General features: G+C 40.0%; 1 protein-coding gene across 2 annotated transcripts in view; it reads right to left on the bottom strand.

The window, feature by feature from the left end:
- uacab (uveal autoantigen with coiled-coil domains and ankyrin repeats b) overlaps positions 1–24,559 on the bottom strand; it is a 43,027-nt gene that overhangs the window by 11,195 nt on the left and 7,273 nt on the right. The window contains exons 1-11 of one of the 2 annotated variants that reach the window (XM_083913214.1): positions 14,241–14,935; positions 13,386–13,516; positions 7,906–7,994; positions 5,047–5,111; positions 3,389–3,446; positions 3,034–3,104; positions 2,543–2,649; positions 1,609–1,790; positions 1,248–1,285; positions 793–849; positions 455–562 (exon numbers count right to left, since the gene is read on the bottom strand). In XM_083913214.1, coding sequence (XP_083769340.1) covers positions 455–562; positions 793–849; positions 1,248–1,285; positions 1,609–1,790; positions 2,543–2,649; positions 3,034–3,104; positions 3,389–3,446; positions 5,047–5,111; positions 7,906–7,994; positions 13,386–13,516; positions 14,241–14,276 — 942 coding nt within the window. In that variant the 5' untranslated portion in view covers positions 14,277–14,935. Of the gene's footprint in view, positions 1–454; positions 563–792; positions 850–1,247; positions 1,286–1,608; positions 1,791–2,542; positions 2,650–3,033; positions 3,105–3,388; positions 3,447–5,046; positions 5,112–7,905; positions 7,995–13,385; positions 13,517–14,240; positions 14,936–24,559 lie in introns of those variants that run through there. The other variant, XM_083913213.1, reaches the window with a different exon arrangement.

Here is a 24,559-nt window from a genome sequence, read left to right as displayed (position 1 = left end):
AATTCAATTACATTTTATTTATAGTGCCAGATCATAACAAAGGTCATCTCAGAAAACTTTACAGAGTCGGTATAGACCACACTCTATGACTTATTTATGATTGACAGACCCAACAATTCCCCCATTGAGTATGTTGGCATTTCAAGGTAAGTTATTAATATTTTACATCACCAATCAGTATTAAAAGCTGCTCTGCCTCCTCTGAAATAAACATCTATGATTAGAAACGTATTACACATTCCCTGATTTTAAGATAATTACATTAAGCCAGGAGAGCATGACTCAACTCAGCTTTTATTATCATATTTGCTTATATTAGTCACACAAACCCTCAGATTTACCAGCCCACAGAGAGAAAAAAAGCCACTAGTACAGGACGAGCATGCTGGGAGTTTTACTATTTATACAGGATTTTCTAGCTAAGTAGTTCTTACTGTGTTGCTGTGCTGTTTACCTGTGCGAGCTGTTGCTGTAGCACGTTGACCTTATCTAACAGGGCTCTCTGATCCTGGTGGTACTTCCTGAGATTTTCCTGCAGAGTCTCGTTCTGCCTCTCCAAGTCCTGAAACACGCACAAACTCACAAACTCACAAACTCAAACCAAACAAAATACAATTACTGAATGCTAAAAAAAAAAAAAAAAACCTGATAATTAATCAGTGCATTGTGGATAAGGATATCTTGATTGATTTTTACTTTTAATGTAGTGAATTCAAGCACACACTCTTCAAATGTCACAAAAGTTGCTTGTGTTTGTGTGGAGCAGGGGGGCTGAAGTTAAACAGCACTTACATGTATGATCTGATCCCTTCTGTTTACCTCAGCTGCCTCTGATCTCTCCACAGAATGCTGAGGATGAGACAGGATCTGTTTTACAACCATGTTTTGAGGATATAACATAACCATAGGCTATGAAAGCGTAATCTTACTTATAAACACTAGATGGCAGTCATCTACATCAGTGAGTATTTCAAAGGTTCAAAAGGCTGCACCAAAGAAAATGATTTGAAACGTGTAACAACTGGAACAAATCTTGAGGCTTCAAAGTGTTTGAACATTTGAATAATGGACAGGAAGGATTCTTGACCTTTTTCATCTTGGCACCAAATGTCATTTCATTGCTATTCCCAACATGCTACATGAACACAGGAGATATGTATAGTAGCGTGGAGAGTAACAGCTGCTGCTCACTATAGGTGAGGTTTAATGGATGGTGTGAGCCAGTTAACTGAATGCTGCAGGATTACCTGTCGCTTCCACTGTTCTATCTTTGCAGCTTCTTTATCTGGAACAAAACGAGAAAACAGAACGTTCAGACTACTTTTCCTCCCATAATTGATCAAGACTTGACAAAAACAGATATGTTTACAGAGCAGTTTGCCTAGAAAACATGTTAAAGGAGAGAGAGCTTCTTAAGACTAAAATTCAAGCAAGATCTTTCTAAAACTGTTTTTTTTTTTCAAAGTTCTCTTCATCACTTGGCAGTCAACAGAACCACCTCCTACTGTCACATGTCAGACAGAGGTTAATATTTCAGAAGCTATCCCTCCTTTGTTGATCTATTCATTGCTGCTACAGGATTATTCTTTATTTTATGTTCAGTCTGACCTCTGGTGGCTTTGTCGAGGTAACTTTTAACCATCGCAACCAGCTCCAGGTTCTTGCTGAGGCGAGCGTAGTGAAATGCATCGTGACCCAAGCTGTCAACTGCCTTTATATCAGTGCCGGTCTTCAACAACACCTCCACTGCATCCTTACAGCCGTACTCGCAGCCCAGAATTAGTGCAGTCCTGAGGGGGTCAGCAAAGACAGTTTATGAGCGGATAACATGCACAAACTAGCTATGAAACAATTGTGTGGAAAGAACAAAAATTCACTGTGATGATGAATAATTCAGGGTGAGTTGAAATGTCCTGTTGTTGTCACAACATCTAGTTGTTTTCTATGATTTAATAGTAAAGGACTGTTTTTGCTTCAACAGATGCTGCTGAGAAACCACAATAAACAAGTCAAGTTAAACTTGTATTACACCGTTATGAGGTTAAAAGTCATATTAAACTGAAAATAGTATAAAATTGTGACATCACTGCAATGTGTGGATTTTGTGAACATATACAGAAAAAAAATGTTTCCGGGACCAATCCAGGCAAATGTATTGTATAAATGTACTGAAGCAGTTTACTACTGTCTCCCTTTTCCAAAGTTATTTTGTTTTCCTTCATTTTCTACTTTTACTGGTATTTATCACTTGTCTGACCTGTGCATTGTGTCTATAGTCCTTTTTGCACAGTAAGTAAAAGAAAAATGCCCTTTCAGAAATAATCCATTTTAATTTTCTGCAAAATATGTTAATAGCTAGCACAGATTTACAGTATTTTCTGTGACTTGATGTCAATGTCAGAAAGAATGTCACTGCAAGGAAATTTGTTCACACAAAGTATTTAAAAAATAACTTGTTGTGTATCGCTATCAAATTCAACAATGCCCAGCCCTACTGCCAAACCTACCAAAGGCAAACACCACGAGGAGTGATGTCTCTTACTTGTTTTGTTTGTCCCGGGTGGTGATGTCTGCCCCTCGCTCCAGCAGCAGCTGACAGATACGTGGATGACACATCTGGGTTGCCAGAACCAGAGGTGTCTTGCCATCCTGGAAAAAAAGAAAAGACATACACACATGATTACATGGTTACATGGTTACATGGTTACATGGTTACATGGTTACATGGTTAAATGATCACACACACTCATCCATAAAAATCCCAGTTAAGAGACAATACAGTCCAATCCAAAGAGTCAATTTGTATCTCACCTCAAAGCAAAAGAGTGCTCACTGAAGTGGATTAAATTTAGATTCAGTGAATACCTTTTTGTGCTGCTCAAACTGACCTGACATGAAATGAATGACAGCCCATTGACAAGTCATTTTCTACAATAACTGAACAGTTATTGAAGTAGAACAAATATGTCAGAATAGACCATGTCAATGCACTATGCACTAGAAATGTGCCAAAAAAAAAAAATCAATTCTCACAAAATCACTGGCATTGACAGAAGCCCCGCTGTCACAGAGAAGTTTCACGCTGGAGGAACAGCCGGCCATGACTGCAGAGAAAAAAAAGAGAAGAAGTTCCTGCAATTTTGTCCACAAATAAAGTATGGTTGTTATTCAGGAAGGTAGAATAAAATAAAGAAGAGTTATTACTCAGGAAAATAGAGTAAAGTAGAGCACTTATTAAGGTAAAGTAGAATGAAGTAGAGCACTTACTAAGGTTAAGTAGAATAAAGTAAAGTCATTACGAAGGTGAAGTAGAATTAGTAGAGTAGATTAGAGTTAGGACTGGGGTAGATTAAAGTCAAGTCAGTACTAGAGTAGAGTAGAGTGTTACCAGCATCGTGTAGAGCTGTTCTTCCTTGTAGGTCCACATTTCCAACTGGAGTGTTGTGCTGTAAAACAGAACCAGAACAGAATCAAATGAAGGTGCTGAAACATCTCTGGATCCCTGAGTCATATAATTCATTATAATAATTAATGATACAGTGGGTGTAGAGTACACTATCGCAGTGCCAATCAATAAATAGTAAATAATGAAGTTACTCGATCGATTGTATTCCTAATGTCTTCTTTATCCATTTTGAAGTTTAGAGTTTCTTCTAGTCAGACTAATTAATCATATGGTAAGGATATCCTCTCACCTTTTCTTAGCTGACACTATTCTGTGCCAGCAGCACCAGGGCGAGGAACGGACACAACCGGGTCAGGGAACTTTATTTTGAAATTTCCCGGCCCGGTCAGCTGTTTTCATAAAACATGTCATACCCGGAAGAAAACAGCAGCTCTGAGGAAGGCTGGAGTACAGCCGAAACTGTCAGCTAAGAGGACATCCTTACCATATAATTAATTTGTCTGACGAGAAGAAACTCTAAACTTCAAAATGAAGTTACTCGATACAATGATGTTGCGTCCTTACTAATACCAGCTTCCTCTTCATTATGGCTTATTTAGCCAACTCAATGGATCAAATATGACCTTTTTGTCACGGAAAATGGGTATTTGGCGCTAGTCTGGATTTTCAGTTGTTCAAAGCTAGAAAAACTAAAAAAGGAAGCTGAATGAATTACTCAATGAAGTTTGTGACGGGGAGCAGTTTGTTTACATTTTGACAGTTACTCCATCCGAAGAAATATCACCGGTCAGCTCAAATCTACCCCTGTGTGTAAGTGCTTCTTTTAAATAATGGTTTAATTGCGTGCGATGTCGTAGTTGTGGAATAAAATAATTGATTTCCACTGGTTGGCAGTGGGAGCTGAGAGGCAACAGCAGGCAGGTCATATTAGGCTAAGTGGCGCTGTGCTGATATGCTTGTGACATCTCTACCCAGTCAGACAGCTGGTTGGAGTGTACCACTGTGGTGATGAGGGCCTGCTATGAAAGCCTTGAGGACTCAATGCTAACAGGGGCCTGGTGTTGCTGGGTAAGATTGCCAGTGAGCTCTGGCCCCCACTATAAAAACCCCAACTCTCTCTAGCAACAAGGGCCAAAAATTAGCAGCACGCTCAAATGACGAAGTGAAGAAGGGAGGGGGGAGAGTGGCAACGGGAGCTGACAGTGAAGCATGGAGGGGGGATATCCTATGACGGAGGGAGATAGGTGTCCAGCTGCTATGTCTGGTGTGATGACGGCACCAAGAATGGACAGTTTGCAGGAGGGTAGGCTTGTCAACACCACTGACAACCCCCTGCCAACAGCCGCGACCTCCGTAAGCTCACTGGGGGTGGGGGAAAGGGGAAGGGCTACAACGCCATGAGAGCACAATATTGCAGAGATAGCCCCCTGATTGTAAACACATAAATCCCCCAGTGGGGAACGGTGACTCAACAGGGCCTACTGTTGACCGATACGGAGTTGGCTCAGCTACCAGAGCTGTTTGGGAATAATTATTTAAAAGAAGCTGAGAGGGGAGACTGCTCTGACTGGCCAATGACTGTGGAGCATGCATACAGGAGAGCGGGTAGATACACAAGACAGAGAACAACTGCATTTTACCTGCAAGAGTTTCTGCACACACAAAGAATGTCCATTTCTTGAAGCCAGATGAAGAGCATTTTTACCTGAAGGTGGTAAATGCAGCAATTAGAAAATGATGTACATTCACAATTGCAGGTTGTCAACCGTATGTATTTTTAGACACAAAAAATATCACTTAGCAACCCTATAAGATGGTAAATGTAGGTCCATAATCACACTGTGGGGAACTGTACATACAAAAAGAACTATATTTTAAGTATTGCGTCACTTCATCATCACAGTGCCATTAAACTAAAATATTCTGCGACAAGCGGTGAGAATAAGCTACTGTGTTTATTCTTCTGCTGCTGCTAAAAAACTGAAAGTTTACTGTATGTCAGGGCTGTCCTGAAACCTGTGTTTTGAGCAGTGGACGTGTAAGCAGCACGAATTGAGGAGGAGCCAGCCAGCCCTGCATTACGCATGACCGCAAACTGTGTTTATCTCCATTAAATCGCTTAATTAAACAGGCTGCTAGAGTTTTACCATACAGATTGCTCAGAACACCACAGTGAATGCATGCATGCTTTTTAAAACACTGTTTAACAAATCAGCAAGCAGAACAAGTTAGCGGCCGGCTGAATTGCACCTGCGGCGCGCAAGCTCCAGGGGGAGGAGGGAAAAGAGGAGAGAAACGCGACTGTAACTGACAGCGAAACGCAGTAAAGTCTCTCACAAAGCTGTAATGGAAACACTGTGCTGCTGACACGTGTCTTTCATTTAATTAAAGGCATGGGCAAGGTTATTCTACAGTTTTGAAAATAGTGCAGTGCATTACTTTGAGCTTGTCTCAGCTGGTAAACCAGAAACCCTGAGTTTTGATCCTAATGAGTCAATTAGGAGGCAATTAGTGAGTCAAAGCTTGACATGAATTATGAACAATACATTACACTATGCAGAACATGTATCTGATTTTACAACAATCCAATTTCTTTTCATGCGTTTGTGCATTTATTCTACCAATTTTCAACCTCACATGTCCCGGCAGCGTGACAATCATTTTTCTCAGTAGTGCCCGACCAACTTGATTAGTGCAGCAAAAAGGCACATTTCCGTCACCAGATTGGAAATGTATCCAATAGTGTTCTCTGTGGTGCGTTTATTTCCACTATCTTATCTGAAAGGGTGGAATAAGTATTCTACTGTTGATATTGTCTCTTTATTTTCATATTTAGATTTTTCACACAACCTTCAACATTTGTACGCTGTAATGGCTGAGATTTAAACACATTCAAAAGTCTATTCAGACAGAAAGCGCCTTTGTCATTGCAACAGGAGGACTAGGATTCTGTTGCTTCTATCTTTGCCTCACTGCCTGTACCTGTAGTCAAAGTTTTTTCTAAAAGAAGGGATCGGATCAGATCAGTCCATGATTTCTAGCTTATTATTCAGCCTAATTTTACATTCCAATTTATAACAACAAAACTTAAAGCTGACTTGTGATTTTTTTGTTTGTTTGAGGAGGACTTTTTTCCTATACCCGAAAATGTCAAAGTCTTTAAAGCTGAGTAGCACATGGACCACTAATAAGACCAATTTCCTGCTTAACACATCCTCATGTACCTTCTACAAACCGTAAACGTGGGCTGGCACGGGTGCCTTCATTTATTATGTGATGAAGTGACGTCACACCCCAAGAACCTGGTGCATGGTGTTGTTTATCATTAATCATGGCAAAAGCAAAGAGACAAACCTGGATGGTCTACGTCTAAATGACATGATGAGTCTCTTGTTGTTTACTAAGTCCCGATCGAATGTTTGTGGTGTTCCAAACTGTATTGTGTTATACTGAACAGTGACGTCTAAACCATTTTGCGGGAGGGGGTACGGAAAAGATTTGCCCACATTTAGTGTCTTATGCCACTATTCCATACACTCTGATCTTAATTATTGCGTAATTTATCTAGTCTTCCTCCCCGACTGTAAACATGTACTGAATTAGGCTTCTTGTGCGTTAAGCTCGCAGTCTGCAAATAGCTTTAAATATTTAAAACCACACCTATTCCTGCTAGGATTCCTTACTTTAGGCTTTTTTCATTTATTTATTGACACCTTGACTGTAAGGTTTATCAAGACATGCCATAATTGTTTTAATAGAAACATAAATGCACTCATATTACTTCTGGAAGTTCCATTACATTATAATTTAAATTTTGTAAAATTACAGCGTGAGTCGGAGGCACAGCCTGTTGCTTTGACTACACTGCCTGTTTTACCGTGCATTTGCAATGCATATTAATGATGATTTCATGTAAATTAAGATCATTCATTCATTCACTAAGCCCATAAACATCTGTGTGGCATTATTGGAAAACTTAGTGGACGTTTTAGTGCTTACTATGCATTTGTTAAGTTGCTGCCAACGGTGTTTGCAAAAGTAGCTTGTGTGCTGACGATGTCCCATCTGTGCAATTAATGTAATACTTAATGTGTTTGTCCTCAATTCTTTTGCTAATATTTGTCACACTGAAGACGATTCAGTCCACTCTCTACTCTGCAGGACAGCCTCTCACACATGTACACTTTCAGAGCATGCAGGGATGGAACTGATATAGACTGATCGCATTGTTTGGAAGAGGAGGCTAGTAGACGTAAAAAGTTCACACATAACGAATGACTTGTTAATGGAAAATATTTTTATTAGAATGATCGCTATGCAATTTGCCGGCATTGACTATAATGAGGCATCATGTGTGCCCGCAGCAGATGTAACTAAGATCCCGTACTGCACGGACACTACTGCAACTGTTCTACCCTCAATGATTTAATGGTGGTCGAAAGACTATAAGAAACACATATACAGCTGCAGGGTTGTGCTTACATCCAACCTGAACTCACCAGTGGCATCAGTCGCAGTGACATCAACATTGTGTCCCAGGATGAGATTGAGACAGTCGAGGTGTCCTCGCGTTGCAGCCAAATGAAACCTTTGAAACAAGAAGAGAGAAGCAAAAAAATTAAGACAGGGGATTTAGGGAGATGGCAAAGAGTCAGAGAGACAGCACTGAGTAGAGAGGGGCAAGTGAAAAGGTGATAGGGTATAAAGAGAAGGGGGGTGAAGGTGAAACTTAAGGACAAGAGAGGGACTGCAAACTGACGCCTGGCTCCTTTCTACCAGCAGGGTCAGCATTCTTGAATAACAAGAAACCTCAGAGTCTGTATGACTCCAAGGCAACCAAGAGCTACACAAACAGAGTTTTCTTACTGTATCAGCTTCACTGTTGTATATGTGAGCACTGTCAAATGATAATTAAAAAAACATAACTACTTGAATGTAAAGGTTGAACAAGGTTGCCATTCTTTGTTTTCTGTATCCCTCGTTCTTTTTTGTCTGTGCAGGCACCATCCCCTGGCCCTTTAACGTTGACGGTTTATTATGTTGATATTGCTCAGATTTAAAGTGTTTGAATAATGTTACTATTACCAAATGACAATACACATTGCCTCTATGCCCACTATATTTTTTTCAAGATTTGATATAACGAAAAGGCCTGCGTGGTAACAAACAATATGGGTTGTTAGATACGTTACTGACTTAAATATATTTTATTCATGACATTTAAAAAGGATTCTCGGAAAAAGCAGTTGAGATATTGAAATAAAACTTTTAAGCCAACATGGATAAAGAAAAAGACATTTCAATATCTCAAATAGGGTCAAACTCCACTTCCTAGTGTGAATAATATGATTTTGTTTAAAGCCTCAGAACAGCTATTAATTTAACCTTGAAATGCAATTGTCAAATATTTATTCATGTTTAATTGCCACAAAGTTTGCATACTCTTTATTAATTGCCTGCCCAATTAAGCAGTTTCCCGTTGCACGTGTTTGCCAACATATCTGTAATAATCACTTTGGGCTGGAAACATTCCTGTTTCCCTTTGATTCAACCCATAGCAGCACTGCCGCCGCCAGCCATGAAGGTCTGCAGCATTTGTGTGTAAACCAATCTCAGTCTGTCACCCATCAAGTCACATGAACCCGTTTATACACTAACCCTGAGGTATCTGCCAAGGAGACAGCTAGGCTGTCACCTCAACACTGCCGCGGGTATTAAAAGCAGTGTTGATGGCCGAGAGTTGCTGGTTCTTTGGGGAGCAGTGGAGGGTCCTGACCTCGCGGGGCAAACAGCAGACAAGAAGCAGACCAGAGCTATCCAAGTTGGAGGGGTAAAAGTGATGTGACTCCCCAAGTTCATGGGCTGCAGCCTTTTCCAGAAGGTAACTGGAAGAATGTCTCTGAGCAGAGTCAAAAATAATTTCAAACTTGAAGGGGGGTAAGGAGAATGACGAGTCATGTGGCAGTGAGTGGCACTAACAGATACCAAGGTGTTTTACACTAAGTCGTGTATTTGGAACTATGTTATGACTATAGGCAAGAAATCAAACAAAGACTGATTTGATTTGAGGAGTTAAAACCACGAATATAGTCCAATTATTAACTGTGGTCGACATATCTTAGACTGCTAACCAACATAACAGTTACATGTTGACCAAATACAAAGAAATGACTGTTTTGAACTGTGGAGATAATTACTATACTGCTCATGGAGCTGGAGACCTCAGTAAAATGGTTGGAGATAAACTTTGGGAGATAAATGGGTATGGCTTTAAGAAAGTACATGCCATTTCATCTTCACACCAGCTCCTTGGGTGGTTTTCAGGTCGAGAAGATATGGTTGCTATATTTAGAGAGTGGACAGGGAAGTAAACCAGAGAGTATATGCTTGTAGCTGAACCATATTCAGTGTATGATAATGTGTGTCTCTAAAATCAATACAGTTCATATTCTGTGGCTGATGCTGCTTCGAATACTACTAGATTAGTTCGGCCACACTTGTTCAATCATTGCTGCAAACTGTTTTAAGAAGTCTGCAAGACTTGGTTGCCAGACTATAACTTTTAAAGCTGTATTATTATTTTTAATTAACACTAAAACAAGGACTACATGCATTATTAAAGTGGTCACTGAAGATGAACCATACTGACTTATCACCAATCTCTGCAGTACTGTTTTCACAAAATAAGCTTCGATTAACCCATGAATGCTGCGTCAGCACCAGAAGAAGAACGGCAACTTACTTGTGAAGAAAGCTCAACAATTAGCAAGCTTTAGCATATGTTTCTCAAGAGTTGATGGAAAACAAACCAGAATTTAATGGTCGCTCTTAAAATCATTATTATTTTTGTCTTATTTTTGTGTATTCCATAGCCTGCAAAAAGTCAGACTCTAACAGCTGGTCTGCAGCACACTACAGTTTGTAGGAATATGTTATGAGAATGTAATGCCAAAAGAAAGGGCTTTTTGTCTGCATGGTAAAGGCGTGAAAATATTCTAAATATAGTGTACACGTCCGTACTCCTGTATGCTTCTCCAAACGGTCAGCGAACTGACCATCTTCTACTTTAGGTAACACACTGACTATGGATAAGTACCTCATAAAGTCCTAGTCCAAAAAAGTCAAAATACCCCTTCAAATTAAATTATATAATTAACAAATTTACAAATCAGGCTCAACATCACACAGATCCCATTGTGAAACTCACAGCTTGCTTTTGTTATTCTTAAGATACTTGAGCACAAAATTAATTACCACTGGGAAACAATGGGCACACAGCAGTATCTTTATTCAGGGCCACTTTCATGCTACAGGGCCATGCAAGTGACTGTCTAAAGTGCTGTGCTGTCATGTGGGCTTGTTTTGCTGCTAAGCCCTCGTCAGCTAGCCATCACCACTGCACAGAATGAGCAGGTGTGACGGGGGGGCTTACCTCACTGGGATCCAGCTAATGCCATGGCAGAGATGTAAACAGTTTACTCAGCTGGAAGCTGCGATAGAGAGGTTAGAGCTGAATTCATTAGCTGAACACGGTGAGACTAATCCACCAAATTATATATCGGGGCTAACAGATTGTAATTAGTTTCCCCGCAGAGGTCGATGATTACAAGGCATCGCCATTCAACATTCCTTCGTTGGCTTTTACTGAGGCCAGAAAGCCATAGACATGTGTTGGTCTGTGTGTGGCCCACTGAACTATAAGCAGACTTGCTGAGTTGCGATTGTGGTTCACTTTTGTTTCGGGTAGACTTGGCAAAAGTGTGACCTCTTTCCATAAATGTTCGATGTGTGGATTTTATAGTTAACTAGTTGTGGTCTCTCCGCCCTGCAAGGGAACACTAAATGATGAGTGTGGCTGTATTTGTATACAACAACCTCCACAGTCACTGGATTTAGTTCTGACAAATTCTAGCACCTTATTATGAGACCACAAATTTATCAAGTTGTGTGTATAATTCTATTTATTTACACACATGCGTGCATACAATTATTGGTCTGTGAAATGGTGCCACGAGAGAATTACACACACTGCTGAAAATACTCTGCACCTTTGCTTCTAGGATCTATGGCTCCACAGTTTTATTCTTTAACAAAGCCTTATCAAAATAAACCTGAAGCACAAGCCAGAGACCAGAGACTTCTTCATATATCTAGGATTAAACTGAGGGCGTCAGGCCTCCCAAAATGCTGGTGTTGGAATCTGGTTACATTTAGCCATAAAAAAAAGTACCTGCTTGTTTAAACAGCTCAATGCATGTTTTCCATTATGCCATTTATGATCATTAAAATGACCAAAACAAAGGTCTGTATGAGATACCTGAAATATCTGTGGTCTCGGGTGAACAAGATGCAACGTCAGAGAATTCCTTGTACATGTTTCAGTTGAGTTGACCTACTTTTCATGCTACACCTTCCACTTCTTCCTATCCCAACTTTCTGTTCTTCTACTGAAAAGAGTATTTCAGTAGAAATACTCATACTTGTGAAGAGTATAAATCTAGCTGTTTGCAAAGCAAACCCAACCTAAGTTCCCAATGAAAAATCCTCCCATACAAAACATGGCCCATCGAGATGTCCAATGATCCTGATTATAGCCTGCAGCTGGGCCTAAATGTATTAGTGTTGCAAGCACCAGTGCATCTGATTAGAATTTAAAGGGATAGTACAGCCAGTTTCAAGTGGGGTTATATGAGGTGCTTATCCATAGTTAGCGTGTTACCTGCAGTAGATGACGTCTAGCACGCCACCAGTCTGGTGAAGCAGGCAGGAGTCCCGACAGGTAAGTTAAGCAATGTACTGCTGTGAATGGAGGCAACATTATAAACACATTTTAGCCACCTAATAAAAGGGCCATACAAACATACATTTCATTTGAAATGTACACTATATTTAGAATATTTTCACCTCTTTACCTTGCTGTCAGACAGCGCTCTCCTCCAATTTGTACACAGACGTTTCCCCTCTCTGTCTCTCAGCTGTTAAGTCTCCTTCTGCAAAAGTTCTTCTTCTGTATACACAAGCTAATAGAAAGATCCTCTTGCCGTCGCTGTTATAATCGCAAATTTTTATTTTCTTGTATTTGTTTATTCCATAAGCAGACAGTCTGATTCAAACAGCTGGTCTGTGGCCCAAATACAGTGTGCAGCAATACTTATGCGTAGGAATACGTTAAGAAAATGTGCCAAACGAAAATGCTATCTGACAGCAAGGTATAGCGGTGAAAATATTCAAAATATATACAAAATAAGGTGGGCCTTTTTAAAGGTGACTAAAAAACATCAATAGCAGTCCTCCTGTCGGCGTGCTAACGGTCATCTGCTGTAGGTAACACACTGACTATGAAATACCTCATACAACCCCACTTCAAAAAAGTCAAACTATCCCTTCAAAAAGGGAGTCATTTCCTGTAGGGACTACATAAACAGCCTCCAGGCAACGCGGTCAAGTCTTCAGTGGCCACAAACATTCTTTATATCAACTCCCACACTGACCTCTTGTCAGATGGACACACAAAAGAGATATTTCAGGATATAAAATTGAACACATATGCAAGTGCAATGCCTTTCAGATACAGGGAATCTGGGTGAAGATTTAAGGCCGAAATGAGCGATAGGGTCACCATAGCCAACAGGGAATTTTGGAGGGCGCAGAATTGTTTTTTTGTTTTTTATTTTAAGGTCATACAGGGAGACTTGGAGGCAGATTAAACTATTTTTGAGTAAGAGCTTGGCCTAATTGTTCAGAAATTCCCATCTATAAATGCTTTATCTGGGAAACAGGGTCGGGAATGTGTGGTGCGGTGACCACAACAATGTTTGGAATTTGTGATGCTCAGCATTTTTAGATTTGGAAATACTAAAAAAGGCATGGTAGCCAGTAACAATCAAGAGAAAAATAAATATGTCGACCTACTGAACATGGGATGTGCGTGTGTCTGTATATGCTGTAGATGTGTGTTTGAGTACCCGTGTTTACTCACGCTGAGCGTCCTTCCACGTCGAGCTTGGTGGGGATGATGCCCTTCTTGCTGAGAACAGCAGCCACCTTGTCCACCTCGCTCCGTTCGACGGCCTTCATCAGCCGATCATCATACTTGTTCCAGTCTGTGTTCTGAAAATCATGACAGTGAATGGTCAGACATGCAGGATGTTTGCAGTACAAACAAATACTTGACCAAATAGCCACTTAGTTTAAAAATAGAGTGCATTACCTAATCATTTTCAGTTTTATTTAGCAGACTAATAAATGCAACAGTGACATATGAAGAGTTTCTGAAAGAAAACAACAACAGACATACTCGCAATGTAATTTGTCCTTTTGTATTACAATAATAGACTTAAGTTGATGCGGACAGTGCCAGGAATGTGCTGTGCTGCAGTTTCGATACCCCCCTCCCCTTGAGTGATGGCTGCAAAGCTTGGGAACAGAGTACTTTAAGGCTTCTGGGAAGCACACTTTAAGTGGGGTGTTTAATACTGGAGGTCAAAAGGGAACCACATTAGAACCGTAAATGAGTTCAAACACAGGTTCTTTGTATGTACACAGCAGAAAAGCAGCAAATTAAACAGTAAGAAAATAATCTAACCATACATACATACATCACTTTTACATGAAAAACATGTACAATATACTGTAGTTGTGAAGCAAAAAAATGAATCACTACACTGATCTACCCATGATAAATGTCTCAATTTGCCTCAAAAAGACTTTCTCCACTGCATTCTTAAACGTCCAGGCAATTTAATTTGTAGACAAAATCATAAGAACAGAACAAACAGTAAACATAAAAATAGATCATGGTGACAAACTGATATTACCACCAATGGATACCTACAAAGTGCATGGAGGTGCATTTCAGCCAGCGGCTCATCTTGGGTGAGTGGAGCTGGTCCTTGCACCGTGCTACTGAAAAGGTCGCCACGGTTCCGGTTTACAAAAGCAAAAATGGAGAAAAAAAGTGTATAAAAAAATCCCCTCAGTCTCTCAGTGCACTCAACCAGTGAGTGCAACAAAAACAGATGAGAAGACAGAAGGGTGACAGTATATACTGCAGTGGAGGTCCTCTTGTAAAAAGGTTCAACCACTTGAGGCAAATAAGTTTATTTGGCAGGATTTTCTAAGCATTCCTGTGTTGCTCAAGGGCTCTGCCTGTAAGTTCATCACTGCACAGCAGTTTGGTGGATAGTTAAAGGGAGGAGAAGGAGGAGTAAGAGGAGGAAGGAATGGAGGTGGAGAAGCAGTAGGGCCAGCCCTGCCAGCCCTGGGACCTGCCCTGGCCGGCAACTGCAACTCCTCCTCTGGGGGAAAAGTCAGCTCAGCCTGGCTACCTCTCGCCTCCCCCAAGTGCCTCCCCCTCTATTCTCTCCTTTACCCTCAAACCTTCCGTCTAAGTCAGTCTTCTTTTGTTTTATCAATCTTCCTCTTCTTCTTTCTATCTGTAAAAGTTGCACGCTACTTCCTTAAAAACTGGTAACTAAAGAGCTTCTCTCTTTGCCTCTTCTCTCCTCTATGAGTGGTCTCCAGCGTCTTCTCCGCACCAAATGGCAAGTCAGTCAGGCTCATTGGGGTAAATATGTGAGCTCTCCCAGGTTTAAAATATCACCCCCTCCCTGGTAAACAGCAGCGGTGCAGACAGCCCTGTAGACTGGTTACCTCTTTATTTTTTGACCCTCCAACCTTTCTGTAGTGACTGATAGGAAGACAGGGGCTAAGAATACATTCTGGACATGCCTGCACCATGAGTAATGGCTTTAGTGTCTATCATCACTGCCAGCATGAAACAAGGCCAGCCAAAAAGACCTTGCTTACATTGCCACCCCCCACCATGCCCCCTGATTGCTACCATCTGAAAATAATAATGTCAGAGGGGGATTATAGTTTGCACATTTGAAGTGGTCTTGGCACTGACCCTCGCAGGACACTACTGGGCAAAGAGCTGCTGTTAACCCATCCATCTAAAGAGGGTGGTGTGGCTCCAAAGCCCCCTGATCCAAGCTGCACGGTAGCAAGGTTATATGTCAGTCTTCTTACAACCAGCTGTTTGAGACTGCAGCCCCACCAAAAACCCACAACTAAACTGCCTTTACACTTACACTAATACCCACAAGCACTGCGTAAGCAAAGCTTTCAGTTTTATTAGGTAAAAAGAAAAAGAAAACCCAAGGACCGGTTTAATTTACACACTGCATCAGCTCCTTGTGGCCTCGTGTTACTGTGCACGGCCAGACTGGCGTTAACGGAGCGGCACTGATATTCACAAACATGCAAAAAGACCTCCTCCACATGACATGTCATATGAAGAAGTAGGTGTCAACTTACGAAAGCTGCTCAACCTCGCATAGAGACAAAGGCGCCAAAATGGCACCTAGCCACACAGCATACTGGACATTGGTCACGTAAATATCTCACAAGGGTGTGTGTGTGTGTGTGTGTGTGTGTGTGTGTGTGTGTGTGGTCATCTGTTAATGTACTAGTTATTGATATTGGGCTCTCTGCAGTAATCCCTTACTTGCTATCACAATCAAATATCATGACAGGTTTTAAAGTATAACTTTATATTATTGGTATGTTATTAAATATTTGGTCTAAACTACACTGTTTGTGAGTTTTGAAGACTACGATGCCCATTTTCTTTTTACTCTGAGCAGTCAAATTATCTTAAATCACTTTAACTGCAGCCTTTAAAACCAGGAAAGATGATGACGAGAACACATGGCGGTATCTAGTTTCATATGACATCAATATGATGTCAGTGTTATCACCCTGCTTTACTTTCATACGCTGGAATGATGACAATAAATTCAAGCACATGAATATGTGTCATTTTTATTTTAAATTACTGAGCTCAATGACATTTAATCTGAGGTATGTGCGCGTGTGTGTGTGTCTGTGTGTAGGGGTTAAAAGATATTTCAGGTTATTTAGCAAATGAGGGTGATGTGAAATCATTGATACCATTGATACCAGTATCAGAGATGCCTCCAATAAGTGCCGGTATTGGCGTGTACACGAGTCTAGGCACCTCATCTAGTCTAATCGAATATAAATATAATCATGATTTTAGCTTCCCATAATTAAATGAATGATTAAGCATGTTATTGATATTTAAAATTTATGGTCTACTAAAAGAACAGCCAGCCACCGTGGGGGCATTGAGATGTTTTGGCTTGACTTTTTTGGAGTGGTCATGCAACGGAAGCCGGAGAAAAACTTTTTAATGTTGTGCCTTCAGTTCAGAGTAGAAGAGTGATACAACAGAGAGAAGACAGGCAGTACGAAAACCTCATTTCTGCTTCTAAGAGATGAACTGAATTCAACCTTATTTTTCAGTTTGAAAAAATGTATCAAACTATAATTTCCACAAGGTATAGAAAGGAGGAAGGGGAATGCAAAGAAAATGATGGTGTTATCATCTTTGCTCTTGTGCAATTTTGTATGTAATTTGTGCACAAATGCGTGAGAGGCCGTCATACACTGTGATGCTGAAACAATGTTCAACCCAAGTTGCGTGCAACTGAAACAAACATATTACCTAAAGTTTCTATTTTAACAAAGTGACCTCGAGGACAAACATCACCTGACACTGGATGAGGCACTTTAGGCTTCTACCTGTCTACACAGATTATTCTGGGTGTCAGAGGCTGTTGTCATCTTCAGTTCAGGTTTTCCATCACTGTCTACAAACTGTAACTCTTTCCAACACCTCAGTTTCCTGCCTCTCCCAGCCCCTGACCAGACTAATGGGTCTCTTATGTCCTAACAGATGAAATCATCAGCAGAAAATATCTAACGGGTCATCTGAGCAGAATGAAGCCAAGGCCATAACATAAAGCTGTATGCCAATGTGTCAAGTGATAGTGGTGTCCAATGCCAGACTGAGGTTAATGATGTGGTTTCATAAGATTATGATTATGGGGATGATGATCGTAGGAGACATCTGTGAAGAGACGTTATGTCATGAAATGTAAACCTTTGACATTAGGGGTGAAGTGGATAGGTATCTGCAGTGCTAATTTTCCTGTCTATTAGTATTTTAACTTAAGGATAAAACCCAAGTTAGGTGAAGGACAAGTTCAGTTACTGGTTGCTGTAATCACCCCTGTTCAAAGTTCATGCCGGCCATTAAGGCATACCTTCTTAGAGTGGTTGCCGTGTAAAAGAGCAAAAAGTCCTGTTTGTATTAAAAAATGTATTCAAAAAATGCATCTGAAGCTAATAATGATTCAGCAAATCAGATGGTATCTTAAATGTATGTGTAAAAGCAAAGATGGAATATCCTACAAAAACAGAGTAAGTTTAAAAAAAAAAAAAGAAATACTTGCTTAATTATCCACCAACTTTAGTGTGTAATTGCTAATTAGCACTAAACGCAAAGTACAGCAAGTAAGAATGTCATTATTTTAGCAGGTATTTGATTATAAACCAAGCTATTTCAAAACTTAAAAAATGTACATGATTATGTGTGTGATACTTGATCGTGCTGAGAGGGGCATGAATGCCTGCACAAATTTGCACTAATTAACACTTACTACTGTATATATATATATATTTACTGTATGTTAACTTGTGATGTGCTGTCTGGTGTCTTTGATAACTAGTATGAGAGCGGAGAGAGCAAACATCATACCCTATCTCACAATGTTTATGCATTTCGATTTTCCCCAGTCAGGAAATCAATTTTTTTCTGATTATTCCGACACTAAATGAATGCAGCACAAATGGATTAAAATGGTTTGTTTTTGTCTGTCATCCTGCTGACAGAAAAACAAACTGTGCCGAAAACATAACCTCCTTGGCCGTAATAACAAACTACAGAGTCATTCTTATGAATAAAATATCACTTTTTTTAAAACAGAGCACCAAATCTTTGGCTATAGTTTATGAACAGGCCCAAATACGACACACATCCTTGTATATTTTTAGATTTTATACCCAGAGATACCTGTTTGTGACATTAAAATAGTTGCATGCTGTGTGAATATCTCAATGACAAGCTGATTTATAGATGCAATATACCCTGGCAGTGGAAAGCCAAAACTCTAGCTGCATCAGTGTTAAGAAGAGAGCTCAAATAGCAGAAACTGTGCCACAGAAATCTCTAGAAATGACATGAGTCAAGTCACAGCTGTCACCCAAGAATGGTAATCAAATAACAATGCAGGTCAGAGCAGAAACCCATTAAGAAACAAGTTTGTCCTGTTAGTGAAGCATATTTCATTTTCTCAGTCAGTCATTCCTAAATGGCAACAGAGGACTGGATGGCAGCTATTATTATTCAATGGAAAAATGTGATTTTTAAAGGACAATATCTCTCTCTTCTGTTTCCATCAGTCATAGTGCCACCCTCTGACAATCAGCATGTTGTCTTTCTGGGACTGCTGTTCGCAGTAGCAATTTAACAACCCCGCCCACCCTAATACACACCCATGTCTAATCTGTGACGATAGACCTGTGCCTGTGAACTGTGCAACTGTCTGGGCATGTATAGTGTAAATGAAAACCCTCAGGGGTAGAGACAGAAAGGGTGGAGGTGGAGAAAAAGAGAGGGAATATTTGAGACAGACAAACAATTGTGCAAAAGAATAAGTGGAGAGGGGACAAGATATAGCATGCTTGTAGTCATCCGTCATTATCGGACAGGTAAATTAATGTTGCAGAGTGAAAGCCCCTCTTGGATCGGGCCAAGCGTCCACTGATGGTCCAGGCCAGGTGTCAAGAGGAGAGAGGCGCCCTGTCTTTGGTATGTACACGAGGCACTCGCTGCATATCTGGGTAGCTGCTAAACACAGGTCCACTCTTGCTGGGCAGAGTGTGGACTTGATGCAGGAGGACAGACAGACACTCCCTCTGCTGGTGTACAGAAAAATGACAGGTCCAATGTCTATTTGTATCCTGGGAGACGCTGGAAAGAGTGACCAATGGTCGTCTTCATCGTTGATATTTTTTATACAAGATAATCCCCCGTCTCTTTGCACTGTCATTACTTCAGTAGTCAAACCACAATGCCAAAGAAATAAATTAAAGTCCCACTCCAGACACATTTTAAGTATGTAAAAACTACTCTGATATTATTAATATTCTGTAATCTCTCATAGACGGTAAAAAAAACCTCACATATTTTCTTTCTCCCTCATTTTCAAGATATTCTGCGTCTGGCCTCACCCCGCCCACCGCTGCTCATGCCCGTGCTAAGTTGAGACTTGTCAGTGACTCCATCCTACTGGTTTCTTCCCGAGGGTGACGAGCAGGCCCGAGGTGAGAGAGAAGCGTGCGATCACGATGACTTAACACATCCATTGAATCTGCCATAGGCCTACAGGAGGCTTTACTCAGATACAAGTCAGTATAGTCAATGTCAGACATTTTAGAGAATTTACTTCAAAATGAACACTTGAACATGCATCAGCCCGATAAGAACTACCTAAAATGTGCAAAATGTGTATATCTGCCTACAGCAGAAAAACTGATAACACTGCTTTATGATACTTTAAACCCAACACAATAAAGCCCAAATGGTAAAGAGAATTACTGGTGACCCTATTAAGCTATCTTCACTTGAGTTGCCTAAAAATCCAAAATGGAGACTAGTAGGTCCAGCTGCTAGGTCACACTATTTTAGATGACTTATGACCCAGAGGGTAAAGCCTTTCCTTGCTATTTTCTTCTACTTCCGACACCCACTGCCAGGGCAGGAGATCAGCTTTCCAGTTGCCCAAACCCTGTGAACTTTGCCCCTGTCCTGACATCTCCCCCAGTAAAGGCAGTCTCCACAGGATCATGAGGCACAAAAGGCCCTGATATAGTTTCTGAAAGACAGTTGTAAAAAGACAATGGTGTCATTTATGAGAGATGTGTAAAACTACCTCATTATCAGCTCTTATCTGAAAAGTCTATTATTGAACCCGGACAAACCCCCTAATGCTTTCTTACTCTACTTTATCCAGATGGATTTGTAGGATTATACTGTACCACTAATGTGTTTTTCAGACCATTAAAGCTTATTATAGAATAGAATTAGGTTTCTGAGAATAATTGTTTTACCTCAGAAGAAAGAAACGCTTTCAAGGGAACATTTTGCGCAAAAAATGTTTCTGAAGTCATAATCATTGAGAGAAACATTGTGATTACTGAGATGACACTAAATTACAATATGCAGAAGAAACTCATGTGTATTTCATGACAGAAAGATGTCTGAACATTAACAACCATCCATTTGAATGAAGCAAGCCTGTAATTTATTGCTCTATGTAATGGAAATGGCAACACTGATATGAAGGACAAAGCCAAAAAGTTATAATCCTTATTGAGATTATTTTGACCGATATTGTGATTATAAAGTTTATGAAATACCTTATTACCGCCACAATACCTTATTCAAAATGGTATTTTGTTTTCCTTAAAAAATATTGCGCCTCCTGTCAATGAAATTCAGATTAACTGTTAAGCCCTACAGTAAGATGCCACTTTAATTGAGTAACCTAATTCCACCCAATCTGTAATTCATCCTTCCATGTTCAGCTGTGCTTGAACTGTGTCTCTAGGGATGATGGTCAGTCCACAAGTTAGGTCCAGACTGAAATACCTCAAAACCTACTTCAATTTTATACAGACATTCATAATTCCTAGACAGTTAATTCAAATGACTTTGGTGATTTCTTGACTTTAAGTAGTGGGTGCTTTGACATAACGTTTGGTACAGATATCCAATGCCCAGAGGATGAATTTCAACTTTGGTTAACACATGACTTTTTCTCTAACGCCACCATCAGGTCAATTCTTTGTCCGGCTTTGGTTTATGACCAAATACCAGAAAAAAAAACAACAAATTAAAATTCTCTTAAGCCTCAGTTGTACTTTGTCTATGTCAAGTTGAGTCAACCTTTATTAATAAAGCGCAAAATTACAACAGAAGTTATCGCATGACACTTTAAGTTACGTTAGCAGGCTAACATGCTACACGCTACTCTAAGATGGTGAACATGATAAGCATTACACCTGCAAACCATCAGCATGCTAGCATTGTTACTGTGAGCATATTAGTATGCTGACATTTAGCTCAAAGCACTTTAAACGTTTATTAATTCCAAAACGATTTAGAGCAAAAATCATTATGAAAACACCAGTTTTGTAGCTTTTGTATGAGGTCAAAATACCAATTTCCTGTAAATGCCAGTACCTTAGCGGACACATTTTAATAGTCATCATTGAAATAATAATATCACGAAGCAGGAGAATTACAAACAAGCAGAGTTGTGTGCTTTGGCTGTAGATGGCTGCTGGTAATATGATTTGATATTATTGCAGCTGGTCTGATGATGTGGTGATAAATAAAGAGAACAGGGCGGACAGAGCTGTGGGGCCATGAAATGATTTCCAATCACCTAGTACAGTAAGAAACTATTTAGATAGCTAATGAAGAAACGCAGCAGTGAATTAACAAGGTGGTGACTCTTACAGAGCTAATATAAAAAAAAAACAGTTAAAAATGAATTCAATGTACTTGAATGATAATGTGGCTGAAGAGAAGAATGAGGCCGTTAAGAATAATGATGAGGCAACCTTAGGGAAAAGAGCACCTACATATCCGTATTTGGTTAAATGAAGAGCTCTTTTGGCATGCTGGTACTTGGGCACAGATACTGTTGATGATGCTTGTTTGGCCAGCATTCACAAGTCCTCACACACACACACACAGGCAGGGCGAGGAATGTGACTGGAGGGCTGGTCAAATGGACTAGGCTTTGTAACAACATGCATATACTAAAGCAGTAGTGAGACTGAAATAATAGTCTAAGGCAGGGCTTCCTAAACTTAGGAATGTTGCAGCCCAATTTGAAATCTGAAAGTCTTCTTCCATTCAAAGCTGTAACCATAACTCTGATCATCACAGACTATGATTTCACGATACATTCTGTATTATTTTTTATTTAATGTTGAAATGAAATTGTATGTAACAATTTGTATGACATAAGATACGTTCCGGGTCACAAACAGGTCTAATAAATGAAGCATGACACATCATGTAAATCCCATGGCTTTGTTTTATTTTAATTATGTTTTTAAAAAAAATGTAAATACTTAATCCTAAATATAGAATGGTATATTAAAGTTAATTACAAAACTTTTTGTTATTTATTGTAAATGAGCTTTCACCTGCTCTCCCCTGCAGTACCCTCACACTTTGGGAATCACTGGTTTAAGGGAATGTAGTACAAATAGTAACTTTCATTTGCTACGTGGTACGAATTATATTTAGTTGTGCAACACATTGCATGTAAAGATATTCCAATTAATCTCATCTGATGCCTATGTAAAGAAATGCATACGTATATGCAATACAAATCAAATAAGAAAATCTATTTAAGTGTAGAAAGTGACATTTGAGCTTCTGTATTCATTTTCATGGTGCAAGATAACAATCAGGTGGATACAGAACAGGTAGTGACTTGCCCCTTTGAAGTCAAATGCCCCACCTATTCTTTCCAATGAGTAAGCACGTTCTGAGTAAGCAGGTCTTCCCAGAGAAGACTCCTTCTACATCTAAAAAATTGCCAGTCACATCATCCTCTTTCTTATCACCAACATCCCAGTCAAAGTCTGCTGCACTTTGTGTTTCTCATCAAAACTCAGTCGACAGTAGAAGCCAGCGGTGGTGTCGAAAACACAAGTTGCAAATTTGATTCACCACCTTTGTCTGTGATGCTGTCTTTTCTACAGAGGCCACTGTAACTTTCGCAAAAAGTTTTACTGACTGAGTTGTCTAAAATGCAGAGACAGAAAAATACAAACACACGCAGAGCACAGCTTGATTAGGCTTAGCATGAGCAATTTCACAGCAGTTTGTCCCCCACAATCAGCAGAATCTCTGTGCTCCTGTTGCTCAGCATGTCTGACTCTGCGTGTGGGTGTGTGTGTGTGTGTGTGTGTGTGTGTGTGTGTGTGTGCAGCAGATTACCTAAAGTCAGTCAATAATCGCAGCCCCCTCTTATATGACAACCTCCCCCAACATTGGTAATCTCTCCATCACTCACCCAACACAGTTCATATTACACATACACTGTCTGCCAACTGCCTGGTCCCCCTATCATTTACACATGACAAACAAACAAGATACAAACAAACACACATATGGCCATCGCACACACTCTTATGCTCTTCCACAAAGTGAGCTCTGTGCATGGGAACACAGACACGTAACACTGCAGAGATGACCTCATGGCTGCCCCCATGGAGCCAGACATTAATCCTAAAAACACAGACTGTCACGCTATTACCTACTCTGAATCCTACTCTACAGCCAACACAACGTCCAGCCTTAAACAAACTTTGGCTGATCCTATCTGAGAGTTTGCCTCCTACAGTGAATATTAGTAAAATGGCTATGCGAACAAACACAGCAAGATCTCCTATATTACAGAAAAACTGGCAGAACCAAGGCATAAAATGAGTTATATTTCACACAAATACAAAGAAAGAATGGAGATTTCAGTATGTCATTTCTTCCTAGTAAGATATCAACTACAAGCACAGACTGCCATGAAATCTGATGTATGTATTCGCTAATTATGGACGACAAATGGCTTTACCGACCCCCAGAGTTTTCCAGTGAGCCACCATCTGGCTAAAATTTCCACTTGCACCACCCAAAAAAATTCTAAAATTGATTACAACAGGCAAATCACCATGGCATGACATTAGAGCACTATTTATTGATTTAAATGTGTGCCACAAAAATATCAATACACTTGAGTATCCCAGTATTAAAATGTTTTGTGAAACTGTATCTATTCTCGATTTTTAATTAAATAGTTTACATTCAAAGATTTGTTGACAGTGGCTCATTTTGTGTTTAAACGCTCGTCTGCGGCTGGACACCATTTGACTCTTGTACTCCAACGTATTGTATTTTTTTATTACAATATATATCCCCTTGCTTATAGTGTCACAATATACTGAATCATAAACCAAGATTTCCTCTTGCACTACCATCTGGAAAAACTGTGAACTCTGCACACAAGATAGAAAAACACTGTATGTAAGAAATAAACTCTAACAACAGCTTTTCTATATTACTGGGAGTTAAATTAAACATTGCAGCCTCTATGAGACATCAGCGGAGCTTTGAACTATTAGTCTTGTTCATACCGAGATGAG

This window comes from Echiichthys vipera (assembly GCF_963691815.1).
Source record: "Echiichthys vipera genome assembly, chromosome: 1".
Classification (NCBI taxonomy): Eukaryota; Metazoa; Chordata; class Actinopteri; order Perciformes; family Trachinidae; genus Echiichthys; species Echiichthys vipera.
The sequence above is the reverse complement of the archived record's forward strand: the minus strand, read 5'-3'. Positions and strand labels throughout refer to the sequence as shown.